The sequence below is a fragment of the Lissotriton vulgaris genome, chromosome 12, assembly GCF_964263255.1.
Source record: "Lissotriton vulgaris chromosome 12, aLisVul1.2, whole genome shotgun sequence".
Classification (NCBI taxonomy): Eukaryota; Metazoa; Chordata; class Amphibia; order Caudata; family Salamandridae; genus Lissotriton; species Lissotriton vulgaris.
In genome coordinates this window covers 125,240,933-125,261,643 of record NC_141700.1, presented here as the reverse complement: position 1 = coordinate 125,261,643, position 20,711 = coordinate 125,240,933, and the positions used below count along the sequence as shown (strand labels likewise).

The 20,711-nt window shown below is 45.4% G+C and overlaps 1 protein-coding gene across 23 annotated transcripts in view; it reads left to right on the top strand.

The window, feature by feature from the left end:
• Positions 1-20,711, top strand: part of UBAP2L (ubiquitin associated protein 2 like) — an 889,182-nt gene that overhangs the window by 659,074 nt on the left and 209,397 nt on the right. For 10 of the 23 annotated variants that reach the window (XM_086947511.1, XM_086947506.1, XM_086947503.1 and 7 more), the window contains one exon: positions 5,141-5,251. The exons of the other annotated variants lie outside the window; for them this stretch is intronic. In XM_086947511.1, the coding sequence (XP_086803637.1) occupies positions 5,141-5,251 (111 nt within the window). The remainder of the gene's footprint in view (positions 1-5,140; positions 5,252-20,711) is intronic. 23 annotated transcript variants of the gene reach the window in all.

The window sequence follows — 20,711 nt, the reverse complement described above, 5'->3', positions numbered from 1 at the left end:
GCTTGATGTCCATTTCTGAAACTGTTTTTGCGATTTATTTGAGGCAAAAGCAACTATTTTTCCCAAAACAGATTATGAAGATATATAAAAGCCTATGTGAAGTGCATTCTTCAGCAAGGTGCCTTGTTATGAAATCACAATGCACAGTGATTTGCTGAGGTTCAATGTCAATGTCACTGGCACAAATGGGTCTAAAATTAGAACACACATTTTCTAGCTCCAAAGTCCCAATTATCAGCACTCTGCTTCATTGTAGGTGACTTAAACACTGATCAGCCGTTGAATTACGGTCACATTATCTTAATCAAAGTTGGTTCACTTCATTTTATCCAAGCCGTTGTGAAAAGACAGACTGTATTATCAGTACAATTTTTATTTCCACCTTTACACTTTGGTCATCATTTTTAGTTTGTTTATGTTTATGTTTTTATTTAATGCGATTTTATATAGCATGTATTCAAAGCTTTATTCGAGGTATATACTCATAAAAGCACAAACATACGTTTAAAATACATCACATTAAAAAAATTCTTATTTATACATATTTTTAAAACATTTATACATGCATAAGCAATAAACAATCTTTGGTGTACATTTACACAGAAATCACTTAATACCCTAATTATATTACATTAATAGAGATTGCCCTCCGTCTAATGGACCATGCCCACCCCAAATACTTTGCTGTTCCTAGAACAATAGGCATGTCAGTGGCGGTGCAAATAATTCGTAGCGCCTCAACACTTCTGGATGTCCCTAGATTTCTACAAACGGGGGCTAGCCAAACTCTTCTGGGGGTGGCATAAGCCTTACACACAAATAAAAAGTGACCTATACTTTCCTCGGTTGCACCACAAACCGGGAAGCACGAGGTAGTTGCACTCCTCCACCTACCCGTCAATGATCTCAGAGGGAGGGCACCTGATCTTAACTGGAAGAAAAGCTTCCTATCCCCTGGGTTAGTAATACTGTCCCAGTATAGTTCCAATATAGGACACAGTTTGATTTCTGAGAAGCGCCCCGCCATTGTCTGATCTTGTTTTACGCCAGAGTCTGCCATCTATCCAATCCCAATATAAACTTTTAATTATATTTTTACTTGGAAATGGTTCCCCAGATGGATTATCCCATAGATTGGAGAGGCCGAGGTCACCTAGAGCAGTCCTAAGATTTTTTAACCATACTATTTTATGAAAGGTGTCCGCTTTCATTATGACAAGGAACCCCTCTGCATAGTGCTGTATCTCTGGGGTAGTCCAGAGGCGTCTCCAATAGAGAATCAGGCGCAATCGTGCTCGGTCACTAACTGATCTTCTCCCTAAGTCGAGACCAAGCGGGATTAGTGGTGTACTCTAGGGAAGACCCGGGATTCCCCTAAGGAACCTATTCTCCGATATTTGCAAGGGGAGAAGCCTATCAAAGCCCCACAGCTCAGCCCCATATAGGGCAGACCCAATAGCCTTGGCATCATATACTGCCAGGACTGGTTTTATAGGCTTTGATTTTGACTTTTTGTGTTCCACCCGGAGTGCCCCCGAAATCTGTTGATGCCCTCAGGACCGCCTTTTCTATGTGTTGAGACCATTTTAGATTGTTTGCTATCTGCACCCCAAGGTAGGTAAATACAGTAACAACCTCTAGTTCACAATTGTTCAGAAGTACTTTAGGCCAGGGTCTACGTTTTGGTGAGAAGGCCATCAGCTTAGTCTTGCCCATGTTAACTTCCAGGCCATGTTCCCCACAGAAGAGATCAAAGATGTTTAAAGCTCGCTGCAAGCCGGCCGGTGTTTTAGATAAAATCAGCGTATCGTCGGCGAACATCAGGATCGGAACCCTGAGGCCCGCCAACGAAGGTGCATCAACACTGGCATCCAGCATCCGAGCCACAATTCCATTAATAAATAGGGAAAAAAGCAGGGGGGCCATAGCGCACCCCTGTCGTACGCCGCGTCCAATTGGGAAGTCGGCAGATGATTCACCATTCGTACCCCACTGAACTTTGGCGAAATTACACTCGTGCAGCCTCATAATCAGGGTGAGTAACTCAGCCGGAAGGCCTATTTCGCTCAGAACTGCCCAGAGCTTTCTCCTTGGGACCAGGTCGAAAGCAGCCCGCAAATCGACAAATGCAACATACAGGCTGCCCTCGCCGAGCACCACCGTCCCCCACTGCAGCAGAGCAAAGCGAAACACCTGGTCGACTATGCTTGTAGCCCGCCGGAATCCAGCCTGATATGGGGACAGGGCGTTGTTCTCATCTACCCAATCCATTAGTTTGTTTACCACCATTCTCCCTACCACTTTTTGGATAGTGGCAATCAAACTTATCGGCCTATAATTGGCCGGGAGGGACCGATCCCCTTTTTTATATATAGGTATAATAGTTGCTCCCTTCCATAATTCTGGGACTACCGTTCCCTTTGCAATTGCATTTCCTAAAAGGAATACATACCTAACCCACCTGGCCTTCCCCCTTTGGCAGCGCATATTGCAACTTCAGTTTCTTCAGGGGAAAATAAATTCCCAGTGGGGAATACAGCTGAAATTACCTCCACATCATTAAACTCGGTGGTCTCAGCATATTGGGGTTTGAAATAATCCACCCAGGCACCCTCAGCGACATTATTGTCGGGTTTGTTTGGAGATCCACTTCTACCCCACTTGACAATATTCAAGAATAACCTGGAATCCTTCGCCCCTGAGGCCTCCTTCAGTTCTGCCCAATACTTTTCGTCCCATGTTTTTTTTGCTAGTGATACACTAACCTTGTAGTACTTCCTAGCCTCGCCAATCGCTGCCTTATCCCTATTCCTGATTGATCTTCCCAAGCTTACCCTGGCTTCCCTGCACTGATGATTAAACCACCTAGCTGGTTTGGGTGGTTTTTTTCCTATTCGTGTTGCGGGACCTCAAAAAATGCGGTTTTAGAAGGGAAAAGAGCTTGTGTATGTCCGTTATTTCCCTTGAGCCTGGGGTTACAGAGTTTGCAGCCTCCATAGCAGCGATTGCAGTATCCACCTCAGAACTTATAAAGTCCATAGACTGCATTCGCCAGTACACTCGGCCAGTTGAGTCTGCGCATGACATTGGCCATAGTAGGCATTGGGCCATCGCTTGATTGAGGGTTCCGTGATATGGCCATCCACCAGTCATGGATCACACAGAGGGGATTGTGGTCACTTTCCAGTCTACCCTCGATTTTCATGTCACATACCAACTGCCACAGATTTTCATGTCACATACCAACTGCCACAAATTAAGGCTGCAAAGGACATAGTCTATCCGGCTTTGGTTGTGACCATTGTCGAATGTACAGGCACCTTCCCTATCACCCTTCGTCCTCCCATTTAGGGCTCTCAACCCATGTTCCAAGCAAATGGCGTTCAGTTGTATTATATCTTTCGTCCACCTCTTAACAGGAGCCAGATTTAAGGTCGGAACACCCCATTGTATATCCTCTTCTTGCCCTAGGAGATCGTCCGAGCTATCCAGTGGTTCGAAAGTCCTATTTAGGTCACCAGCTACTACAACTTTGTTACCCAGGGACTGCGATTCCAAAAAAGTGGACAAAGCCTCTAGAATGGGTGAACTCCCAGTGGTACTGCCCCTGGCATAGATGTTATATATATATCTATCCCTCCCCACTTTCCTGAGGTTATTCTTAGCGTTTGGATGTCTTTGCAACCCAGATCCACCACTTTGATTGTTATCTGAAGACATTGCCTTACCCAAATGGTTAGACCTCCCATCGGTCGGCCCCTAGGACCTCTACTGGCCGGAATTGAAACATTTAAATAGCCAGGAAGAAATATAGGGTCGCAAGCCCATGTCTCCCGGAATAGACCGACTTCAAAGCCGTTAACGAAATCAATCCAGTTTTGGGACACGAGCTTGCTGCTCAGCCCCTCAATGTTCCACGAAAAAAACTTCCCTAGACTGGGGCCGTCCGTTTCTTCTGCTCCTATGCAGGACATCCCAGAGTCATTTTATATAGCGCAAACATTACCCGAAGGTGTCGAAGCGTTTTACATAAGAACCAGTTGCGATACATAAGGACTTAGAATTACATGCGTTGCATAACAGATACAGAGAAAAAAAATTGTAAATGTACAAGTTATAAAGTCACACAAGGAAGAGATACAAAAAAACATTGCAAATGTAAAGGTAGTAAAGTCATACGAATGGATATACTTTAAGAGTCACATAGGAATGGTAGAGTGTACAAAGGTCTACTGCATATACTAGTGATTAGTGATCTCTATATACATATATATACAAATAGATGTTCTCAGGTCTGGACCCAAAAAACCAGGAGAGCAGAGTTCCATTAAGTGGGGTCAGAGGGGGGACACCTTAACACCAAGGGAGGGTGGGAGGGATACAAGGGTATGGAGAAAAGGCAAATCGTAAAAAGGAAGAAACATTTAAGGATCGTCACGGGGGAAATGAGGGAAAGGGGGAATCAAAATGTAATCAGGGTGGTCTGGTAGATCGTAAAAATATTTCCAGTGCATGCAGTAAACCTATTTCTCCCCATCAATCTTTAGAGAACAGTGCTTTCCACGACCCTAAGACTTTTACTGTGACTTAATAGTTGATGCAATGTTTCTCCAGAGAGTTGGTGTGATTTTTGGCTGAGCGAACTTGTGAAGCCCAAGAAGAATTTCAGTGTTTTGAATTTGCTGTTTTGATTTATTGGTCTGGTCGTTTGGGAGGGTATGTGGATGGAGGGGAGCATAGACTCAGAAGTGCAGGTATGAGGGTGGAACTTTGTAAGCTGTTGAAAACTGAATACGATCTGTTCAGTTTTCTTAACAGGAGTCTCCGGTTGGGAATGTTCATGTATTGAACTTTACTAACCATTTAGTAGTTCCAAATACGTTCTGTCAAGTGATCTCTTTAAAACTCTAATGGATTTCGTTAGTAGGTCGAGGTGACGTAAACGCAGGGGTTTGCACTGCTTTACAAATGTGTAGTCACCCAGGCTGCTTTGTAATGGCTTATTCCAATGCCCTTTTTTTAATATTGATTTGGGAGGTAAGCGGGAATAGGCGGGGTAAGCTTGGTATATCTGCTTTCGTGTTGTGTATGTCTGCGGTTTTTCCGAAGCTCAGGGCTATGGCTGTCTGTCTGTTTGCAGGCTATGAGGACTTGAGCCAGGTGCCCAACACGGGGGATTTCTGTAAGGGTGGATATAGTGGGGCTGCTTCCGCTCAAAGCAAACCTGCCGCTGCCACCGGACCAGGCGCCGGTAAGTGCACTCTGCTTCTAGTGTTTATTTTCTTTCTATCTGCCTCTTATCCCTGTTGTCTCTTGCTTGTGTATCTGCTTCACTAAAACTTACTTCCTCCTTTTGTGCAGCAGGTGTGGAATGATTGAAGGTCTGCCTGTACCTGTGTGTTGTCCAAAAGTGTATTGTAATCCTTTTGGATTATTGCGCTTTAGAAATAATACATTTAACTAATTCTTAGTGCAAGGGACATAGAAAGGTGAATACCCTCGTCATGCATTTAGAAAGTACTAGTACCACATCTGTTTTTGAGCAGCTGCCAATAGGGGAGCTGTTTCTCATTTAAATAAACTTCTTAAGTACTTTATCTCCTTGATAGTTATTGAATATCCTTCTGCATCAGAGGAAGATGTTTTACCTTCCTGCTCCTCAGTCTTTTATATACAACCAAATAAACTGCATACTTTTTAGTTCCTCAATGTAGTGACACATCACAGGAGCCTTATAAAAAGCTTGTGAAGTTCATGCATTATGGCATTATGTAGTGCTGAGGAGAACCAAGTTTTTCTCAATAGTAACTTATACTTTTCTTATGCACTATTGCCAAGTGTTCCAGCATCCTAAGCGAATATACAGTAGCATGCTGTTTAAAACCATAAATTGTTTTGCCAAAAACAAATGCTTCTGAAGAGGCTACAGATTTCTCCATCTGCTGCTTAGAGTAACTGGGAACTTAGCCGGAATGATTCCAGGACAAACTTGCTTATAAATATTCGTATCTAAAATTACATGCAAGGGACTTAGTCACTTGTGAACTTTCTTGACCATACAAAGTATCTTAGAGTTGCATACTCCTGGATTTTGTGAACAGTATCGAATGTGTTTGTAAAATGAAAGGTTACTTTTTTTGCTTAAGTTCAAGATTGTGTTTGTGTGTCAGGATTAATGGATAATTTGTGTTGGGGTAACTCTGAAGGCCAACAAAACCATGTGGTTACACTGCGAGCAGTTGCAAGTTCATTTATTGACCACTCATAATTACCATATTTCTTGAGCCACATTTTTTTCGCTGATTGAAACTTGGTGTGAAGCATGACTGTTTAAGGCTAAGCTGAGGAGAAGGGACAGTTCGAAATGATTACTCCCCTCCTTGTTTGGGACTGATGTAGGTTCTATGACAGTGTCTGGCATGCCATTACTTGTTAGCATGAGGGTACTTGTTTCCATCACACAAAAAACAAATGAGCTATGTCCATAACTCGGGAAATGAGTCTGTAGCAATGCTTTCTCCTTTAAACTTGCTTGAGTTGAAGTTGGCAATGCATTTAATATTTTTAAGAAAAATGTGCTTTCATGCCTTTTCCGCAGTTTCAACTTTCTTTTTTTGTTAAACTTCTGACGGTCTGCGGCAATGTCTAGTCTGACTTTCTAAACTAGGCATGCAGCATATCCCCAGAGAGGCTAGGACTCTTCCTAGGTCAAATATTTGTCCTTTGAGAGTCTTAAACTAGTAACCTAGTTACTTTAATTTAGTAACTAGGCTTCTTTATAATTGCACATCTGAAAAGCGGTCTTTCCCAATGCCGTTAAAATAGTATGTTGTTGTGGGCCACATAGTGACAGAGTTGGCTATGAGGCTGAGGTCCATGAGCTGGGTTATTACATTAAAAAGGCAAGTAGGATGTGCAGTTGGTTCATTGGAGTTAGAATTCATACATCTTGTTCTATGGCCCTTATGCCGCCATGTTGCCTGTGCTTGGAGGTGCTCCCAAGTGCAAGTTTCCTGCACTGATACTTCTCACATGGCCATACTACCTGTTCAAGAGACTCCTTCGTATGGGCACCTGGTGAGAGGGTTCTCCTGTAGTTGTGATGTCTGCATTGCTTGAGGTCTCCCAACCCAGTATTGTACTGTCTGAGTTGCTGCAACTCTTAAGATAACTCGCATGGTTAAGCACTGGCGAGAAATGATGGGATCTGACTGAAGAAAAAGTAGCAATTCTTATGTACTATCATTGGTAAAGGCTGTTGCAGAGTTTACAAATGTTGCTGTTCTTTTGAGGCTGGTCAACATAGATTGACTAATTAATCACGTTCTAGAAATGCCAGTAAAGATACATTTGTGTACTGCGTAAAAGTTGGACATTCACAATCGGTCAGTGTTTGTAGGTATACATTTTATTTAACAGATTTATACATTACACTTGCATACCAGTGGTATTGGTGCCCTTTTTAAAAGAGAATTGCGTTCCAACATTGAGCATACACGTTAAATGAAAAGATGATTTCTGAAAGTAGAGAATTCAACAGATCTTTGAGACTGAAATGGGAAACGGCAAGTTTTTATATAGTCATTCGCTATGGTAGAAAGACTGTTGCCTAAAATACTTTGTTCAGGGTGCTTTCCCTTTTTCAACCTATTTGGACACTATTCTAGTCTCTTGTGACCTATTTTAAGTTCGGATTGATTCTTGTCAGTCAATTTAGCTTTTTAAACGAAGTCAACAAACAGTCAGCAGTTCAGCTTGCCTATTAGCACTTTATATGTGCAGGCTCAAAAATTATTTGATGTGTGCGCTTGGTTAACATGGCTATCAGGCTGATTAACTTTATAAAAAAGAAAGTGTCTTAAATCACTTTCTCTTGTAAAATGCTGAATGATTGAAGGAAGCCGCTAACAGCATATATGAGTGATACTGTCTTATTTATGTGCCCCTTTTGTCCTTTTTTGCTCTTCGATGCAGGTAATGGTCATGCCGACCATAATAACCTTTTTTCATAGCCAAGCATTCCATACATTTTCTGATGGAACCAAAATTTGACATTTCTCTGGAACAAACAATGGCACACCCCTTGCTAAAAACGCTCCAATTTATCATAGTGTTCTGAAAGTGGAATAGAGCAGCTCATTCTGCAAAAACGTATATTGCTTCATTCTATGGGTAGCTGCAAAAAAAAAACCCTCCTTTAAAGCCCGATTTTATGGTTGGAACCCTGCTGAGCTAAGGCTCTAGTGACAGACAATTTTGCCCTCATGCCCATTTTCTTACTACTTTTTTGAGGCGATTCCAACCATGTATTTGTCAATACATAAACAATTATTTCTGTCTTTTTAGACACCGGACAATGGCCAAATAAACTGACACCGAATAGATTGTATATGTATATTCGGGAGAACTGCAACCAGTTTTCCAGATCTCTTGTAGTGCTCATAGTTCAGACCTTCATTGGCTATGTACCATTCCAAAGCCCCATGTAAGTGTCATCCCTATGCCTTGACAGCTGTTTCTTTATTTTGCACCTTCAGTTGCAGACCCAGAGCACTGCTTCTACCTTTGTTCATATAACAATTTCAAAAACTGTTGTACATTGCCCCTCAAACAGTGACAAGACTACAGGAAGCAGATGTCTGCTCTGGACCAGCACAAAGTTTCATTTTGGTGTGTGCGCACCATTCACTACTCTAAAGTTGTGCAACCTGCATTCCTCAATGCACCCAAAGGCAATCTGGCTTGGGAGGTGATGCTCTACTTCGCTAACACAAGAAGAGGTTGCAGTCCAAGCATAGGTCTCACTACCGCTCTTGATGTCTTGGGCTAAGTTGAAGTCCTGAGACTAAGACGTCTTGACACCAATCGCCCCTTTAAAGCTCGCAAGAGGAGCCACAAGGGCATCAAGAGGTACATTGATGCAGACTGTTTGTGGTATATAGCGGCCCCTGCTGTAGACCTATGTAAAGACAGCCAAACCACACAAGCTCTTTGGATTGACTGACACCAGTGAAATAGTTCCACCATTTGTTCGGAAAATTCTGAGGCTATTCCAGGGGGCTAGCCTATAGGTATTGGCAGCCACCCAACCAGTGGTCCAGCAGACATTTGGGTTCTTGTAGGGCCGGCGACGTGCCACTGGCAGACTCTGCCCAGGAAATCAGAGATCAGTCTTCGATGTCTCCTTCCTTTCTACACCGGTTACCAAGCGGTTTTCCCTACAGCAGCTCATACCAGACTATAGTCAGACACAGAGTTCAACGTTTATACCCCAATTTAAGATCAGTTATGTCTGACAAATAGGTCTTATACGTAGTTCAGAGCGGCTGCACCCTAGCCTTCCTTTCCTCTCCCCATCAACCTCCCACACCAGAAAGCATTTTGGGGGAGCCAGATGCAGGAGCTGCACCTTTTATTCTGATGGTTACTTCTAACTGAATATTCCTCTCATTTAGAATACTCCCCAGACTGAATCTAGAAGTTTCACATCCGTGCTCCCACATGCTGCTAGGTGGTAACGCAGCTCTGCATTGGCCTTATTCCACCCTAAAAGTAATGGAGTGCAGCCACAAATATGTGCGGCACCTGTACGCTGATAACTATTCTTTCCCTTCTCACTCTTGGGAGAAGGATCCGTCGCTTAGTTCCTTTGAAAAATAAATTGGTATACGAATCCTTTTTAAAGTCTTTTTTCCAGGGTGCAAGGGAATGTCTGCGCCGAAGAATACAGGATTCAAGCTGTGCCACGACTGTTGGGAACAGATGTCGGTGAGTGACACAGACTAGGTCTGCATCTGGTGCTTGGGCTCAATTCAGAAGTGTGCATAATGTGCCCTTGTGCACCCAAAGGTGATCCAGGACAGTGAAGGGGAGCTGTATCTTGGCAAACACCTAAAGAATTTATAGATCTCCTGCAACTCACTCCAAATCTCCCACCCAACAGATATTCTTCAGTGCCGAAGCCTTCCAGTAAGTTGAAGTCTGAATCGAAAAGGCAAATCAAAGCAGGACTGCAACTCTGACAAAAGAACACAGAAGGGCATCAAGGTGCCAGTCCAGCTGATCTAAAGCCTTTTGCTGGCTTCAGGCATCCTGCTTATCCACTTTGCCTGGTGGCATATGCAGGTTCTGCAGTGGAATCTGAAGTCCTAGTGGGATCGGCAACAAGGAACCCTGTTGGCTGTCAACCAGGTTTCAGAAACGACTACACAAGATCTGCAGTGGTGGCCTCTCCCTTCCCCACCGAGATCTGACTGTGATGAATTGATGCTTTCCTGCTTTGTTGGAAATGTCACCTGGGAAAAGTGGAGATCAGAGTTCACCAGTCTCTGTAAAAACACAACTCATCAGAAATCTATTGGTGCTGTGGACCATCTGCCTGATGTTGAATGCCTTCCTCCTTCCATCAAGAAAAGGACGGTGCAGGTTCTCAGACAACATTGCCTCCATGTGTTACTGCAACAAGCAAAGCAGATTAGGATCCTGTGCCAAGAGGCATTTCTTCCCTGGAGTTGGCTGCAGGGTCGGGGCATTTTCCTGATTGGCGACGCATGGCAGTTAATGAATGGTAGTTGCACCCTGCAGTAGAGCAAAACCTTTTTCCCCTTGTGCAGCTAGACCTGGCTGGATTGTTTTGCTACAGTTAAGAATGCAGTGTCAAAACGTCTGCGCATTGGAGTTCACACATTCAGGCTAGAGTAGAAACACATCACTCCTGTATACCTTTCTACTTCTGCCTTTTCTGCCTAAAGTGCCGAAATGATGTAGAAGTCATCCTAGTAATAAAACGCTTTAGGGGTGGGGTGCTTGAATTAATCTCAGCCTCTGGTTATTACTTTAGCCGCATCCCTTTTTTGCCCACAGTGCCACCTAACATCCATCCATATGAAAATCTGCCTTGATCCTGCTCCAGTAGGAAAAGCCCAGCCAGTCTGACCTGCCAAGCCAGGTCCTCTCGTAAGCAGAATACATGCAACCCAAGACTTGTTCTTCCCCTAGTGGGGCCTTCAGTCAGGTGCAGTGTGGATTCAGTGGCAAAGTGAACATAAGGACTGTGTCTGAGCATACCATCGCACTGAATTAAACAGAAAAGTGATGGATGCAATCCTAATTTTGTCGTGACTGCTCATGCATAGCCTCTTCAAACCAACGCAAAGCGGTTTGTTGTGTTTACTGACTCGATCTTCTCATGAGGCTCCTTCAGCTTGCTGCTTTAATGCGCTCCAGGCTTTCTCGGTGCAGCTGCCCTGCACTACCTTTTTTCCAGACAAACTGGTGTTTAGCATGAGGGCAACCTTTTTACTAAAGTTATGATGCCCTTTCATGCTGGGCAGTCCATCACCCTCCATATGTTCTTTGCCCCACCTCACCCCTCGAAAGAGGAGATACTCCATCGACAGGACCCCAAAAGAGCCTTGGGTTTCTATAATGATGGCACCAAAGTCGACCAAGTGGATGATCATCTTCTTGTGGGTTTCTCTGGGGCGAAGAAAGTTAAGGCGGTGCAGAAAAGGACTTTGTCAATGTGGATAAAAACCTGCTATGTATTTGCCAAGAAGCAGCCTCTGGAACGAGGGTGGTCACGTGGTCAAAGGCTGCCTCTGCGTAGGCAATCTAAGTCAGTTGACATCTTCCAGGCCGCAATATGGGTGCCGGTGCCTATGCTTACAAAGCATTACTGCGATCTGTCCTGACGGTGAGGAATCTGCAATTAGAAGCATCCACCCTCCAAAATTGGTCTATCTAACAGAAAATTCCTCACTGCCCTACCACTTTTCAGTCATCTAGTAAGGTCCCAAAATAGAGATCTGTGCACTTTACCTCCTGTATGTGCTGCGAGTCAGAGGGCATGAAGTCATTCAAGAAACTGACGTTGACATGCAAGGATGACACCTATGTGAGACTCCGCTCTCACTTTTAAAAAAGTTTTTTTTTTTTTTACTCATCTCACCGTGTCAAGTCTTTTTGGAACATTTACAGCCGTACTCTCTCTCTGTGGGCCACTTGGCTGACCACGCTTTACTTGGGTCACCAGACCTCCTCCCCTTTAGTACCGGGACATGGTGTAATCATTGGAGTGTCCGGATCAATCTCAGGTTCCTTCCCCACCTCATTACAGGGTGCCAGCTGTTAAACGGCTTCTCCTCTGCCCTCTCATATTCCAACCGAGCCATGATAAATGATGAATTTAGCCAGTCCTCCCTTCTCGGGGGGAGGTGATCCTTCCATCTCCTACATATTTCCCTCCTTGCCAATAAGATCAAATATAGAAAGAGCCCTCTTTCCTGACATGTGGCTATCTGGTAGAACAAACCATCATCCCCAACTATAACCAAAGAGGAGTTTACTTTGATCGTAGTACTGAAAAGTCCCGTCAGTGCCTGTCCTATCTCTTTCCAGTATTGATCCAGCTCTTTACAATCAACAAACATATGGATATCATCAGCCATCAATTCCTGACACCTTAGGCATTTTGGTGGGGGTACAGGGGCAAATTTCCCAATGTTATAGGGGGTATAGTAAAGCCTATTAACCATGAAGAAGTGGTTCTTTTTCAAACAGGCAAGCTTAATATGTTTATATAGGGTCTTCAATGAAGGTTCAAGCATGCTCTCTGCCTGCAGCGCCAGTGGAGAATTATTCCATATCCCCTCTGCCGGTGGTGTCCCCATATCTTCCCCCTTTAATAAATGTTGGTACCATACTGAGACTTCTTTTACAATGGGTGTGGAGGATCGGCTAAGTCTTTCTACTAACTCGTTGCTTCGCATCTCCCTCCATTCCGCTATATGCCAGGACACCAATTGGAGATATTTAAACCTTAATAGATTTGTCCCTACCTTCGCCCTCAAATACTCCCATGGGTGTATCCCTTCCTCATCCATTAACTCTTTCCATTCCAAGATTCCAGCTCTTTTAATAGGTATTGCCAGGGCATCTTTCAAACAGTCCGGGGTACCCGGTGAATCCCAGATTGGAGATGATTCTGAGTAGTACCCAATCCCACTCCCTACCCTTACCCTGTGCCATATCTATAAGGCTGTTTTGAATACCTTCAAACAAACCCTCAGAAGAATCTTGGAGATCCATATTGATACAAAAATTAATCATTTCCCCCTTCTACTCTCACCATTTCTTGCAACAATTTGCCCCAAGGTGAATTGTCAGGTCTGGTGAGTAACATACGTAGGCTCTTAAACTGAAAAGCCACTGAATAAAGGCTAATATCAGGGAGGGCTAACCCGCCTTTAACTAGTCTTCTTCTAAGTTTCTTCCAGGTCAGGCGCACCCCTTTGTCTCCCCACACAAAACTCCCAATTTTGCTCTCACTTTTGAGGCGGAACAAGACAGTCACACTATGCCACTTGAGCACTGCTGTGAAAACGTCCTGATCAAGTTTGGCACCTGGGGATTATTTTAAAGCTGAGGAATCTGAGGCTACACAGTTTCCCCAAAAATAATGTTATTGAAGGTTAGTTCTTCGAGGCCTTGCCTCTTCTGCTTCAAGCCCAGAGTATTTGGGTTCTGATTCCACAGTTTCAGCCTCTTTTCTAGATCTCCTTGAGAGCTGCTCTGAAGCCTCTTAGCATCCTGGATCTTCCTGGTCGACTATACCATGGAGAACATGTGGTTTCTGCAATGGAATCTGAATCCTGATTTCGGAAGAGATGGTTTACAATTTGCTAAGGTGGCTGCTTGAACACAGTTAGTACAGTGACTGGCCACTTTCCCACCTAGAGCTGGGCATGGTGATTGACACTACTGGTCTAGGGAGGAGGTCATCAGGGAGGTGGATATAGTCAGACATTTGTCTCTGAAGGAAATCTGGCTCAATATCAGTCTGTTGGCATTGTGGACCATTAAACTGATACTGAAGGCTTGCGTGCTGTCAATCAAGGGGAGGCTAGAGCAGGTTCTCACGCCCAACACCTCCACCATTTAGTATTGCACTAAACAAGCAGAGCACAGAGCAGTCCTAATTTCTGTCCACGGTGTCATTCTCTCTGGAGTTGTAGTATCTTGGTATTTTCCTGATGACGAACCACCTGGTGGGGATCTAGAGCGGATGAGCGAAGTAGGTGGCATCATTTCTGACAGTGGGGAGATTTATTTATTTCTCATTTATAAAGCGCTCTATCACCTGACAATTGCAAAAAACACAGGTTCGAGGCATGTGGGCTGCTGAATTCATATCTGTGCATAGATCGCCGCCTAGTGTTGGGTCCGGATGATTGCACATTGTTGTCCTGGAAGAGTCTTCAAAGTATCACGAGATAGGCGACTCCTCCCTGGACTACAGTGCGCATGGGCATCCCCTCCATCCTCAGATTGTTTTTTTCCGCCATTGGGTTCGGATGTTACTATCTTAGCTCAAGTTAGGAAAACTTTCTACAAAGCCAAAAGGCTTTCGACAGCGTCTGTATCGTTTCGTTCGGTACCGATAACTTTGCTTCGAGAGTACATCGAGGAATCAGACTTTTTTTTTCCACATTCGACCCGATCTTCGACCTCCGATGGAAAGAAGCCCATTCAAGAGGTGTCCACTTTGCAATGCAAAATACCCGCACATCGATGTCCACCCGGTGTGCAACAAGTGCTTGTCCCCGGATCACAACGAAGCCAACTGTATTGCCTGTGCCCGGTTCAGGTTGAAGAAAACTCTTTGGATTCGACGCGCGGCTCGTTTAGAGTCACAAAGATCAGCGCCTAATCCAGAAAACCTCTTCGGGACCGAAGACGAAGAGGTCATTGATCTGGAGGTTCGGGAAGAACAATCGGATCCTGTTTCGGAGCATGACTCAGAGTATGACGCCTAAGATGAAGAGATATTGGAAGAAGAAGAAAACGTCGTGGATGAGGTAGGAGACGACGCAGAGGCCCTTGGGGCCGTAGAAGATAGCTCAGGCGAGGAGCCCGGCCCAACCGTCGATACGGCAGCAGACGATGAAGCACTCGATAAGGCTCAGGTCGAGGGATCGCCACAAGGCCTTACCCAAGATCTATCGAATCGTTCTACAACCCTGCATAAAGGCCCGGCTACGAACATATATAAAGAGCCATCGGTATCGAAAATGCCGTCGGTCGATCCAAAGAAATCTAAACCGAAAGCATCACTACCAAAAACGAAACCAAAAGTGCAGCTGACTCTGGTCGGTTCCAAGGCCTCAAACCCCTCGGAGCCGAAGAAACAGAAGGCCATCGATACTGAGAAGTTCAAAAAGGTCATCGAGTCGACGGTTGGGGCACCGAAGACCAAGGTCAAGGCTGTCGAACCCACTAAGTCGGCGCCAAAGAGTCGACATAGACAAGAGGCTCGAACCGAGAGAGGGGGGTCGATCCTCGGACAAGGCCCGAGACCAAGACAAAGACTGGCTCCAAGGACCCTGTCGAGTCGGCACAGCCGACCCCATTCGTATCCAAACAGGTGTCGGAGTCACTCCAACGCATCAAAGAAAAGGCTACGACGGTTGGACCGAAGAAGGCCCCAACCCCGAAGTTGGTCGGAAGAATTCAGACTGCATCGACACCAATCAAATTCGGGTTGCCACCGATGGTGCGACCGAAGATGTTCGAACCGAAAAAGGGTATCGGAGCCATTAAAGGAGTGTCGATGGGACTAGGGGCTACAGAAGAGCCTGAAGAACAGGAGTCGAGGCAGTTCATAGACTCGGACACTGGTACACTATCCATGTATAAGCGGAAAATAATACCAGAAACACCCATGGAGTCATATAAGATTCCATTAAAGAAGAGGGATTCAACCACATCACCAGTTCTTGTGGAACCTCTGCAATCCTATGGACAAGAACCTCAGTCTTTTTCACCCACATGCTCGGATGTGGATGCAGGGGATGACGATAATGAGGATGCCACTTATGTGGACACAGATCCCGACGATCAGAACCAACCATGGGCAGACCCAGCTGACTCAGGGGGATCCACAGAATGCCCCTTACAAACATACAATGTAAAAACATCTCCTACTGAGGAGACTCCTGCCTTTAACTCCCTTATTGAGAGAGCGGCGGGTAACCATGATGTGCAACTACATGCTGACCCTATTGAGGAAGATTTTCTGGTCGACACCTTTTCCACTTCGGAAAGAAACGTCAAGACTCTGCCCATGCTAAAAGGGGTCCTTAAGCATGCTGATTACATTTTTAAGGAGACCACCAGAGCAAAGGTATTAAACCCTAGAATTGAAAAGAAATATAGACCGGCACCTGTGGACCCTACTTGTATAAGAGGACAGTTGCCATTGGACTCATTAGTTGTTTCTAATGCACGTAAGAGAGCAAACTCCCAGACTACAGGTGATGCTCCTCCTCCTGACAAGGAGTCGAAAGTACTGGAAACTTCGGGAAAAAGGGTGGCCGCGCAGGCAGCTAACATCTGGCACATTGCCAACACTCAGGCCAGATATGACAGGGCCCATTATGATACCCTTGAGACACTGTTGCAACACCTACCAGATCAGTACAAGGAGGGAGCGGAGCTGCTAATCCAAGAAGGAAAGCTTATAACCAATGCTTCCATCAAGTGCGCGCTAGATGCAGCTGACACTGCAGCCAGAGCCATTAACACTAGCGTCATGTTAGGAAGACATGCCTGGTTAAGAATCTCGGGATTCAAACCAGAAATACAAACTACTATCCTCAATCAGCCAGTTAACCCGGACTACTTATTTGGACCGGAGGTTAACACCACCCTTGAAAAGATTAAAAAAGACACAGAGACTGCAAAGTCTATGGGGGCTCTGCAGTCACAGCAGTTTTGGGGTGGCTCTTTTCGTCGCTCCAATAATAGATGACCTTCAAGAGGCCAAAACACACAGCAGACTCAGTATAATAAAGGAGGTATACAAACTACCTACAATAAACACAACAGTGGTGGATATCAAGGAAACAACATCAAGGGCGGAGGAAGAGGAAACAACAATTCCAGATCCTCTGCCAGTAACAAACAGTGACGCCCTGTCACTGCCCCCCGACCATATAACACCTGTCGGGGGGGGGGGGAGACTGCAACAGTTCCTGCCGGTCTGGAAATCCATCACCACAGACAGGTGGGTGAGAGACGTTGTCCAGTACGGGTACTGTCTAGAGCTGACATCCACTCCACCAACACACCGTCCTATGTCCGCAGAGCACTTACACTTATTGCAGCAGTAGGTCGTCAGCCTGCTGCAAAAAGGAGCCATAGAGCTCGTGCCTGTAGAAGACCAAGGCTCAGGGGTGTACTCTCTGTATTTCTTAATACCCAAAAAGGACGGGTCTCTCAGACCCATACTGGACCTAAGGCCTCTAAACGGATACATTCTGTCAGAGCATTTTCATATACTCACCTTACAGCAGGTTCTACTGTTACTCATTCAGGGAGACTTCCTCACAACACTAGATCTGAAAGATGCGTATTTCCATATACCCATACACCCATCACACAAAGTATCTCAGGTTCACTATTCAAAATCTACATTATCAGTTCAAAGTCCTCCCTTTCGGAGTAACGACGGCACCCAGGGTGTTCACAAAGTGCCTGAAAGAAAAAATGGCGACAGTAGCAGCACACCTAAGGAGACAGCACATACATGTCTACCCTTATCTGGACGACTGGCTTATTCAAGCAAAGACGGCCCAGCAGTGTGCCAGCCACATGTCCCACACCATTCATCTTCTTCACAGTCTGGGATTCTCGCTGAATTATCCAAAGTCACATCTTCAGCCCGCCCACGTGCGACAGTACCTGGGCACGACAATAGACACTCTGGCAGCCAAAGCTCAGCCAAATTCAGTGAGGATAAACAGCATTTACTTGCTGATACAAAAAGTCAGACCCCAACACTCGCTTCCAGCGAGAGTGTTCATGCAGTTGATAGGCATGATGGCCTCCTGCATCTTCATAGTCCCGCACGCGAGACTACATATGCGCCCGCTTCAGAAGTGCTTGGCACGTACGTGGAATCCGGCTCAAGGACAATGGAAAGACCTAGTGTTGGTGAGCGGTCGGGCATACAACTCTCTGCATTGGTGGAACCCACAAAACCTTTGCAAGGGCCGACCGTTCCAAGAGCCTGTACCACAGATAATACTGACGACGGAACCATCTCTCCAAGGATGGGGAGCTCATGTACTCCATTACACAGTGCAGGGACTATGGACGACACAGCAGAAGAAGATGCACATCAACCTTCTGGAATTGATGGCAATCTTCATGGCAATGAAAGCTTTCAAAGTACACCTGTGCAACAAGGTTGTGTTGATCCGGACAGACAACATGACTGCCATGTACTACATACAGAAGCAGGGAGGAACACACTCTCCACAGTTGTCTCATCTTGCTCAGAGCATGTGGAAGTGGGCCATTCAGAGGAACATCTTCCTCATGGCGGAACACCTCCCGGGCAAGGACAACCAGATGGCGGATCTGCTCAGCAGACACAGCCACCAGATGCACGAGTGGGAGATGCATCCATCAGTACTCCAACCGTACTTCCAGCAGTGGGGTCATCCAGAGATAGACCTAATCGCCACAAGGGAAAATGCAAAATGCCAAAGCTTCGCTGCCAGGTTCCCACATCCGCAGTCACAGGGCAATGCGATATGGATGAACTGGTCAGGCAGATTTGTGTACGCTTTTCCCCCAGCACCTCTAATACCGCTGGTGGCACGCAAGCTGAAGCAACACTCGATGACACTCATCCTGATTGCTCCGACGTGGGCAAGCCAGCCATGGTACACCACGCTAGTAGAACTGTCCGTGGTACCGCATCAAAGACTGCGGCTAACACCCAGACTTTTAACGCAGAGCCATGGCGAAATTCAGCACCCAGATCCGCAACAGCTCAACGTGGCGATCTGGCTCCTGAAGTCTTAGAATTTGGCTACCTCAACTTGCCGCCAGAATGTATGAATATCATCAAGGAGGCAAGAAGACCCACAACCAGAGCATGTTTTATGCGGCTAAATGGAAAAGGTTTGTCATATATTGTACCAACAATGACATTAACCCATTGGATGCATCTATTCAAAACATTATCTGTTCTTTGTTGCACTTATACAGATGTAATCTAGCGTACAGTTCCATTCGTATACATTTATCCGCCATAGCAGCCTATCTTCGGAACAGGCAGCACCTCTCATTATTCAGAGTGCCTGCCATTAAAGCTTTTCTGGAGGGACTCTAGAGTGATCCCTCCCAGACACCCACCTTCACCAGTCTAGAACCTGAATGTGGTCCTCGCCAGACTGATGGGACCACCTTTTGAACCTCTACACTCTTGTGAGATTCAATTTCTGACCTGGAAAGTTGCTTTCCTAGTAGCCTTACCTCACTGAGAAGAGTTAGTGAACTCCAGGCACTAACCATTCAAGAGCCATTCATACAGGTCCACGCAAATAGAGTTGTACTACGCACCAACCCTACATTCATGCCTAAGGTGATTTCGCAGTTCCACATGAACCAAACCATAGAACTGCCAGTTTTCTATCCTAATCCGGAAAATGTCGCAGAGAGATCTCTACACACATTAGATGTCAAGAGGGCTCTTATGTACTATATAGACAGAACAAAGGCTGGACTGTTCCCATGAGGCACAGGGTCAAGGCTGATTTGCATATAGCCAGTGTCTGACCTAGGGGTGTGTGGAGTGCAAGAAAAGATGGATTTAGGCCCAGATCTTTGTACTGGGGTGAATGTAAGACATTGTTCTGCATTCTGTCTATCAACTGTGTTTTTTGCAATTATCACCTGACAGGCATCCTGGCGCTGACATTAGAAAGCGCACGTTAAGAGTGATGCTACACCGGAAACTGGCAACAGATTATGCTTTGGGGAAGAGCCACGTTTTTAGTCTCTTCCTGAAAGGGAGAAGATCCCTCAGTTGTCTCAGTTGTCTCAGTTCCAGTCGGAGTTTATTCCATAATCTGGCGGCCGAGACGCTGAAGGTCTGCCACCTGATGTCATTTTGTTGAATCTTGGAATTTTAACCAGTCTGGCCAAGGAGGAGCGAAGGCTTCTCTCAGGTACATACCAGGCAAACTTCCTCAGCATAGATAATGGTCCAGGCCCGTGCAGGGCCTTAAACACTATGCAGAGGGATTTGATCTGAATTCTTTGCATTATCGGGAGCCAGTGCTGCTCCGCCAAGGTAGATGAGGAGGAGGAACCTCTGAGCCTCCCCAAGGCTAACTTGGCTGCTGTTGACTGGATTCTCTGGAGTCTTATCTACTAGATATCTCGGGGACTCCCAACAGGAGCGCATTACAATAATATAATCTGCTTAATATAGTGCTTTGTACTACCAATGCTCGCTCGTGAGTAGGCAGCAGAGGAAAAATCTTCTGCAGAATGCGAATGATGGAGAAGCAGCTTCCCACAGGTCTGTTAACCTGTAACTCCAGCGTCCGTTTATCATTAAACATAATGCCCAGGTTTCGTACCTTCTCAACAGGCCTCAGTCTAGTAGATGTAGCCAGGGGCCAAAAATGTATGGACAACGCAGATGGAACCTTCCCCACTGAGCAATAGAGAACCTCAGTTTTACCAGCGTTTAATTGCAATGAATTATCCCTAAACCACTGAGCTTTAGCACACAGGCAGTCATGAAACACTTCCAGAGATGTTGACTGTTCTCCCTCTAAGGAGAGAATCAGTTGCGTGTCATCCGCATTATTTACGATGTTAATTTTATGCGCCCTTATGACCGCAATCAG